Below are 9,581 nucleotides of genomic sequence, written 5' to 3'. Positions count from 1 at the left end.
CTGTCCGTCCTCCCTGGACTGACCTATCCCCTTCCTAACTCCCTACCTACACTCACCTTTACTGGCTCCATCCCCGCCTCTTCGACCTGTTTGTTTCCTCTCCACCTATCCTCTCCTCTATCCCTCTTCTATCCGCCTCCCACTCTCTCCCTATTTATTTCAAAACCCCCTTCCCCTCCCCCTTTTCTGATGAAGGGTCTAGGCCCGAAACGTCAGCCTCTCTGCTCCTATGATGCTGCTTGGCCTGCTGTGTTCATCCAGCCCTGCACCTTGTTGTCTCGGATTCTCCAGCATCTGCAGTTCCTACCATCTCAGCTCTACTTTCCTGTTTTATGGTCTATCGGTTTCAACCCCATAGCCCTTCAGTCTTGTCAATCAAAAATCTATCCAACTCTGCCTTGAATAAATTCAATGATATAGCCTCCACTACTTTCTGGGGAATGGAATCCATATTGACCCTCTGAGGAAAAATAAATCTCGTCATCTCTGTATTAAATGGAAGATGTCTTATTTTTAAACTGTGTCCTCTAGTTCTTATTGCCCACATAAGAAGAAACATCTTCCCCAGTGTCCACCCTGTCAAGACCCCTCACCAATTTATAATAAGATTTCAATAGGATCACTTCTCATTTTACTAAATTCAAATGGGTACAGGCCCAAACTCTTCAATCTTTCTTCATTGGATAACCCCTCAACCTAGGAATGAAGTGAGTGATCCTTCTCTGACCTGTTTCAAGCCCTGTTTTATTCCTTTTCGGATAAGGAAATCAAATGTACGCAGCACTCCAGATATGGTTGTGCAGCTGCTGTAAAATATCCCTATTTTTATATTCCATTTCCATTGCAATAAATGCCAGTTTTCCATTTGTCTTTTAATAACATGCTTACTTGTCGACTTACTCTTTTGTGGTCCATGTACCATAACACTTTGTAACTTTGTAGCTCTACATGTGCCTTGCTGTTTCATACTGTGTGGCATTTTCAGTGTATCCCTCGATACACAAACAAATCAAACCCTCAATACTTTGACAGTAAGTAAAATAACCTATCTTTACAGTTGAGAAAATCTGCATATCCTTGTGTTGCCTTTCTTTATAACTGAATCAATCAGGTTAAAATGTTTCCCTTAGTTACCTGACAAGTGCATCCTGTTCTAATAAGGACCAGTTAAGCCTGAAAATCACAGCGACTAAGAGCATTTGGTCCACTATCATTTTGCTGCCCATGATATACATATAAATTGTATTTTTTAAAAGATGCTGCTCAACGTACTTAATTTACTGAGGAGGTAATCAACTATGTCAAACCTCTGAGAAAATATATTGTTGAAACTGCTGAAAATAATTGAGCAAATCTGGAAAGTATTAAGCTTAGGCTTGAAGCCCTAACTTACAACTCATACCGTACCCTCGTGTTTCATTCAACCACAGAATAATACTTAAATATTGTTCAAACACAAAAAATACAAGCTGTGTTTGTTGAATAGAAGGGTATCTTTGCGTAGGTTAAGATGAATGTATCCATATAAGGTACTAGAATGATCCCATATCAGAACTATATTTTTACTATCCAAACCCTAGTCACCACAGCACAGTAATAAGTTGTAAAATTGTTACAAACAATGCTGGCTTGTTTTCAAAGAATATACAAAAATAATAAGTCATAGAGTTATACAGCATGGAAATAAACCCTTTGGTCCAACTCATCTGCACTGACCAGATAGCCTAAATTAATCTAGTTCCATTTGCTAGCATTTGGCCTATATCCCCCTAAACCCTTCCTATTCATGTACCCATCCAGATGCCTTTTAAATGTTGTAATTATAACCGCCTCCACCATGTCTTCTGGCAGCTCATTCCATACAAGCCCCACCCTCTGCGTGAAAAAGTTGTCCCTCAGCTCCCTTTTAAATCTTTCCTCTCTTACCTTAAACCTCTGCCATCTCATTTTGGACACCCCCCTACCCTGGAAAAAAAACGTGGCTATTCACCCTATCCATGCCCCGCATGATTTTATAAACCTCTAAAAGATCATCCCTCGGCTTCCGAAGCCCCAGCCTATTCAACCTCTCCCTGTACCTCAAACCCTCCAATCCTGGCAACATCCTTGTCAATCTTTTCTGAACCTTTTCAAGTTTAACAACATCTTTCCTATAGCAGGGAGACCAGAATTTTTTTTTATTCATTCATGGGATGAGGCAGCATTTATTGCCCATCCCTCATTGCCCAGAGGGCAGTTAAGAGTTAACCACATTGCTATGGGTCCGGAGTCACATGTAGGCCAGACCAGGTAAGGATGGCAGTTTCCTTCCCTAAAGGATATTAGTGAACCAGATGTTTTGTTCCAACAATCGACAACGGTCATCATTAGACCCTTAGTTCCAGATATTTATTGAATTCAAATTCCACCATCTGCCGTGGCAGGATTTGCACTTGGGTCCCCGTTATCTGGTTCTCTGGATTAACAGTCCAGTGATAATACCATGAGGCCAATGCCTCCCCATCGCTTCCCCATTGAATGCAGTATTCTAAAAGTGGCCTCACCAATGTCCTGTACAGCCACAATATGATGTCCCAACTCCTACACTCAGTGCACTGACCGATAAAGTTGAACATGCTAAACACCTTCTTCACCACTTTTTCTGCCTGTGATTCCACTTTCAAGAAACTACGCACCTGCTGCCCTAGATCTTTTTGTTCGGCGTCACTCCCCAGGGCCTACTATTAACTGTATAAATCCTACCCTGGTTTGCATTACCAAAATGCAACACCACACATTTATCTAAAATAAACTCTATCTGCCACTCCTCGGCCCATTGGCCTATTTGATCAAGGTCCCATTCTACCCTGAAATAACCTTCTTCACTGTCAACGACCCTACCAATTTTGATGTCATCTGCAAACTTACTAACCATACTCATATCAAAATCATTTATATAAATGAAGAAAGCAGTGGACCCAACACTGATCCTTGCGGCACACTGTTGGTCACAGTTGTCCAAAAAACAACCCTCTACCACCACCCTTTGTCTCCTACCTGCATGCCAATTTTGTATCCAATTGGCTAGTTCCCCCTGGATTCCATCTGATCTAACCTTGCTGACCAGTCTACCATGTGGAACCCTGTCAAATGCCATGCTGACGTCCATATGGACATCATCTACTGCTGTGCCTTCATCAAACTTCTTTGTCACCTCTTCAAAAAACTCAATCAACTTAGTCAGACATGATTTTCCATGTGCAAAGACATATTGACTATCTCTAATCGGTCCTTGCCTTTCCATTGCATGTAAATCCTGTCCCTCAGAATCCCTTCAACAACTTACCACCACTAACATCAAGTTCAGATCTGGAGTATTTTACAAGCTTTTTGGGACATAGAAAGATTTTTAAAATCGTCCTTCAGCTCCTTAGGGTGTAATATCATTTCATTAGGTCAAGGATGATGTGTAAATCAACTCTGTTTCCTGAGCTGTAGTAATTTTGTCAGCCTCACAACACACTGTATAATAGTTTCATGACACAGTGAATTACTTATTTGGTGAGAAAGTTTGCAAACTAGCCAACTCTTCTATCTTTCAGACTCACACTAGTGGCTTACCTTTTTCTGCCAGATGAGTTTGTGTCTTTGTAAAAGCATTATTCTTTAAAATTTGATGGATTAGCATTAATGCAAGGTGCGTAGTCTGAAGTTCAAGGTCAGTGATGAATGAATGGATCCAGCCATTCCTACAGTTACACTCACTCACAGGCTTTCTATGGACTTGCATGCTGCAACTTGGGATGGAGAGAAAGCCACTTTGGCATACGACACTCCATAGGAATTCTGGCACCTGGTGTGAACAGGGTAAGCTACTGTGCATCTCCTTAACTGAACACAAAGAGCTTTAAACAGGAAGTATGAGTTGGAATAATTAATTTGATAACAAATCATGTACAGAAAATGAAATGAAACAAAGGAAAACATGATCAAGAGAGATATTATAAGTCACTATGTCACATAAATGCCACATGACTGTCACATGAATCCCCATCTCCAAGAAGAGAGAAACTAACCGTCTTTCTTTGACATTCAGTAACGTTATTATCACTGAATTTCTCACAATCAAAGCTCCTGGGGTTTACTGTTGATCAATAACTGAACGGGACCAACAGTATAAATAATTATGGCTGCAAGGGCAGGATGGAGACTAGAAATTTAAGGTTGAGTAGCTTACTTCCTCAGTCTTGAAATCCTGTTCACCATTGAGAAGGCAAAAGTCAGGATTCTGATGGAATACTCTCCACGTTACTGGGTAAGTGCAGCTCCTACAATTCTCAACAAGCTCCATGCCTTCCGGGACAAATCAACCCACTTGATTGGCACGCCATCCACCGTCTTCAACATTTTCTCCCTCCATCACTGATATTAGCGTGTATCATCTGTAAGTTGTATTAGGGCAATTCATTGCGGTTCTTTCTAAAGCACTTTCCAAATCTTCAATGTCTCCCATGAAGATTTGTAGCTCAGGTTGTGGATGAGGTTGTTGACTTGCTCGCCGAGCTGGCTGGTTAGCATATAGACGTTTCATCACCATGCTAGGCAACATCATCAGTGTGGCCTCTGATGAAGCGATGTTGTTCTACTCCGCTTGGAATTTGTATGATCCAGTCTGTTAAGTTGGGTTGTGTCATTTCCGGTTCTGTTCTAATGGATTTGTATATGGGGTCTAATTCCACATGTTTGTTAATTGCATTAGGTTGAAAACCAGGCCTCTAAGAATAAATGTTCATGGTTTCAACTTTACCTCTACCACCAAATATGGACCAATATACTTACTTAAATTAGAAGGTTGATACCTGAGCATTGTCTGCCAGTACCTCTCATTTTCACAATGTCGATGAAACGTTGGTTTGTCCTTGCTGGATTTTATGATGAAGATGAATAGCTAAAAATCAAAGAAAGGAAATACATAGAGAAAGATTCCAAAGTATGGTGAAGTTTGATGTCATGCACAACAAACGATATTTTTATATGTTTATCAAAAGTGCATTATTTTTATTGGGTCGGACTCAATTTGGTATAGGATCTGCTTTGAATAAAATAATATAACAATATTAAACTGACAGTGATTTAGTGGATAATTAAGAAAGTATTACAAGGCTGTTTGAATACAATCAGCCATGAGTAAGTTCGTAGCAGTTGAATCCAACAACTGGCCATTGCTCTGTTAAAGACACAAGCTGGAACATTTTACATTGTCACCAACAGCTCTCCTATGGGAGATGGGTGCCTAAGAAGTATTGGCAGGTTATTAGATACACAGTCCAACTCAGTGCTCTCTTTACCCAAACCCTGCACAAATGCCGTTCAAAGTCGTAGTCTTTGCACAGGGAATAAGATGGAAACTCTAATGAAATTTCACCGAGTCCCACCAAGCCTGGGGACACTGAGGCCAATTGTACATCTCCTTGACAGAGATCAGATAATTCTGAAAAAGTTAGAATTACCCTATTTCCTTGTCATGCTGTTCAGGACTGTGAAATAATTTTATCCACTTGGGCACAGCGAAGGAGACATAGTATTGAAGAGAGACAGTACCATAGTGGTAATGTCATTAGCAAGAAGTCCAGGATACTGGATGTAGTAATTGGAACCAGGTGGATCTTGTTGACTATGAGATCCTTGACTGGGGTTATTAACCTGGGCCAATCAGAAAGTCTTGGCTGACCAATATAAATAGGAGATTAGTTCAGTTCAGGGACTGACTCCAAACTGGCTGACCAAAACCGGTGTATTGTGCACGTGTAAATAAAGGGTGACATGGTGGTGGGATATCTTCCCCTGTGCAGTTATTTCACTGGACTAATGATCTGGGGCATGGGTTCAAATTCTAACAATGGCAGATGGTGAAGTTGGCATTCAGTTTAAAGCTATATTATAAAGCCAACCTAGTGGTGACCATGTTACCATGTTTATCATAGAAATTCATCTGGTTCACTGATTGCTCAACTTTAGGGAAGGAAATTTGCCATCCTTACCCAGTCAGGCCTGCATGTGACCCCAGACCTATGGCAATGTGGTTCACTTTTAAATGCTCTCTGGGCAATTAAGGATTGGCAATAAATGCTACCCTGGCCACATCCCTTGAGAACATTAAAACAAATAAGAACTTTGCTTTGGGAATTGAGTGGAAATTCACTTGTATGATTAAGGCTGAAGCATCCTTTATGTGCATATTCAGTGAATGGGCAATGATACGGCAGATGGAGTGTAATATAAGTGTGAGAATTGGTAATTAGAATAGAAAACCAAAATAATTTTTAAAAAGCCGTAAATGTTACATATAACCTGGGTATACTTCTTATGTAAAGAAACATGAAGTGATCATTCAGGCACTGTGTTTTAGCAGCCTAATAAAAGAACTGATCATTACAGAAAACTTTCCAATCATACTTCAGTTCTTCATAACAGAGCTAGCTCATAACAATGACAAAATATGGAATAATTCTTATTCGTGTGTAGAAATCAAAATGGTCGCAGATAAGTAGGGCCATCAATTATAATAGTATGCAGCATGGCTTTGAAAATATAAACAACATAGGACAACTTCTTTAAACAAGATTAATGCAGGCTAAAGTTATCTCCTTATCATCTGATAAATGAGCCAATTTAATTTCCTGTTTGCAGCCAAGGAAATATTCTTCTGAACATGGAACCACAAAAACACAGCATCATCTAAGCGCAATCATAGAAAAAAAATTGGGAAAGAAAGAAACTATTTTGCCCATCAAGTTTGAGCAGGCAATAATACCCCACCAATTACTTTCTCACACATGGGACAGGACTGACAAACAGAAGTAATAAAGAGAACTATACTACAGAACCTCAGGAAGTTATGTCAAATTCACTCAACTCCATTTTGGAGCTACAGAATAATCAACAAACCGCTTGTTGGTTTGTTGTAAAGGCTATTTGAGTGGACCAGTAATCTATTTAGATTGCAATATAGGACCAAAAGGGCCATTGTACTGTCCTACCTCTCCCTATCATTGTACCCATTACCGTTCTTACATTCAGCTCCGCCCCCACCCCACTGATTGTCCATTTCTCTTTGAATTCTTGTAATTCCCTCCCTCCTTCAACATTGCTCTCTTGTTTTATTTTTCTCGTTTACCTGGTACTTTCTACTCTTTAAAGACCTTCTTTAAAAACTATCCTTTACGAAAGTACTTGGTCATCCATTTAACATGTTCTCTTTAGATCAATGGACATTTTAAGGGATAGCATTTCGGAATATTTTCCACTAAATGTATGAATTAATCCCAATAACAATTGTTTATAATCCCTTGACAAGATATATTAATCAAAGTCTCAGACTTGTTCCTGTATTGAAGAAAACAAAACAATGTTCATGTTATTCGACAGATATAAGATTATTGTTACACAAAAGAGAGCATGGATTGCTGTTGGAATCTGCTGGCTTGGATCTATTCTGATTGGACTAACTCCAATGTTCGGCTGGCACAACAGAAGCAATGGAGAGGTGCAAAAGGAAGAAATGAATTCCAGCTACAAATACATCATGTGCAAATTTACAAAGGTGATCAGAATGGACTACATGGTGTATTTTAATTTCTTTGGATGGGTACTCTTACCACTAGTCATCATGTTTTGCCTGTATGCTGAAGTATTTTATATAATTAGGAAGCAACTAAACAAGGTGACAAATCCTACAGACTCAAGGAAATATTTTGGGAAGGAGCTTAAACTTGCCAAATCCCTCGCTTTAGTTTTATTCCTGTTTGTTGCCTGCTGGATCCCTTTGCACGCCATGAACACTGTATGGTATTTTTGCCCCCAGTGCAGTATTCCAAAAACTGCCTTCTATGTTGGAATATTTCTGTCCCATGTAAATTCAGCTGTGAATCCAGTGATATATGCTTTCAGAATAAAGAAGTTTAGGACATCATTTCTTCAAATTTGGAATAAGTATGTTTTATGTAAAAAAGGAACCTTAAGTATGTATAGTTTTGATGGCCAAATTGTAATGGAAAACAATTTTAATAGTAGTGTGTGATTGTACTTTTGAGGAAAAGACTTGCATATTTTTTAATGTAATGCAAAGAAAAGTTGTAATAGAGTTCCATCACATAACCCTAATCTAACGGCATGAACTGTTATATTGCATGATGCAAGAAAATTTAGGACATTTATGTTGTGAATTGTACTCATTTTCTGTTGTAAACGGGATTTCAAAACAAAGTACGTCAGATAACAATAAACACAATAAAAGCAACATACTGCAGATGTTGGAAATCTGAAACAAGCACAGGGGAACATGACAGGTCTGGCAGCATCTGTGGAGAGAAAAACAATGTTAATGTTTCGAGTCTGGTATGACACTTCTTCTGAACTTCTTTAAACCTAAACAAAACAAGGTGGCTGTAACATTCCCTGGCTGGACCACACAGACTAGAGTTCCTCCTTGGGACAATACAGAATTCATGACAAAGAGAAAACGTCCAATGAGCAATTCCTTTGCATCTGGAACCTTCTGAGAAAGCTCCTTATCACCAGAAACTTTGGAGGATTCACATTCATTTAAGCTTATCAAGCAAAGGTTAGACAACTAAAATCCTACTCTGTCTCCTGGCTAACTGTTAAGTTGACCCCAATTTATCATTGACCCACTGATACAGGAACCACTATCCGCGACTGTTTCTACTCAGACCAGAGCCAATTCCCTTTGGCTTTATTTCCCCATCCCACTTCCCCACCAACCTAACTTGACCCAGTACAACCCAATGCCTAGATATTTTCCTCAGCAACCGGTTCAGAGACATTATGACACATGTTTGGAGCAGGTGGGACTTGAACGTCCTAGAAGAGGTAGGGGCACCACCTATCCTTGAACAGACAGCCCTGATCAGGTTTGGAAATGAGGTTCCTGAGCCTGGTCAGAAAGTCTGCTTGGCAGTATCTTGATTACTGGATATTACACATTTTATTTATTGGCTAGCCCATTCATTAGCTGTTTACAAACTCATTCTCTGTAGAATGCACTTGCTTGCACTTCAAACTTATTAGAGCTTTTTTTCCAGAAACTGCATAATTGAAGTTTCACTGTCTTGGTTCTTCTAACTGTCTAATGTTGTACGATGATTTGATGTGTTGCAAAAACAAAACAATTGCCAGCTGCTTTAAGGAGATGAGGAATATTTAAATTGGCTGTTAATGCAGATAACCTCCATAACTTTAGCGTCAGCTTTCTGTTACACTCCATACAAACCGAAAGAACTGCGGATGCTTTAAATCAGGAACAATCCGTTATACTCCCCTCCGGCAAGAGCTGTAATGTGACATTAGATCCTCAATAAATGTGGTCACTCATGCTCTGTAATTATGAGACACAGGCCAAACATGGTAAATATGGTTCGCTTAGCTCCTCCCACTGTTTGAAGGAGCAAATTGCATTGGTCCGACTTGCTATTTCCGCCCTATGATCAGTAATTAGGTGAGGCATGGAACAAGTGAAGAACACATACCTGTGCCACGCTGTATTAACTGAAGCGTTAATACAATTACACTGCCCTTCTTTG

The 9,581-nt window shown here is 39.7% G+C and overlaps 1 protein-coding gene across 1 annotated transcript in view; it reads left to right on the top strand.

The window, feature by feature from the left end:
* LOC125486040 (adenosine receptor A1-like) overlaps positions 1-8,278 on the top strand; it is a 97,757-nt gene extending 89,479 nt beyond the window's left edge. The window contains exon 6 of the mRNA XM_048611835.1: positions 7,408-8,278. Within this exon, the coding sequence (XP_048467792.1) occupies positions 7,408-8,059 (652 nt within the window). The 3' untranslated portion in view covers positions 8,060-8,278. The remainder of the gene's footprint in view (positions 1-7,407) is intronic.
* The last annotated feature ends 1,303 nt before the right edge of the window (positions 8,279-9,581 follow it).

This window comes from Rhincodon typus, chromosome 25, assembly GCF_021869965.1.
Source record: "Rhincodon typus isolate 14 chromosome 25, sRhiTyp1.1, whole genome shotgun sequence".
NCBI classification, from domain to species: domain Eukaryota; kingdom Metazoa; phylum Chordata; class Chondrichthyes; order Orectolobiformes; family Rhincodontidae; genus Rhincodon; species Rhincodon typus.
Note: the sequence above shows the minus strand (reverse complement) of the source record. Positions and strands in the feature narration are given on the sequence as shown.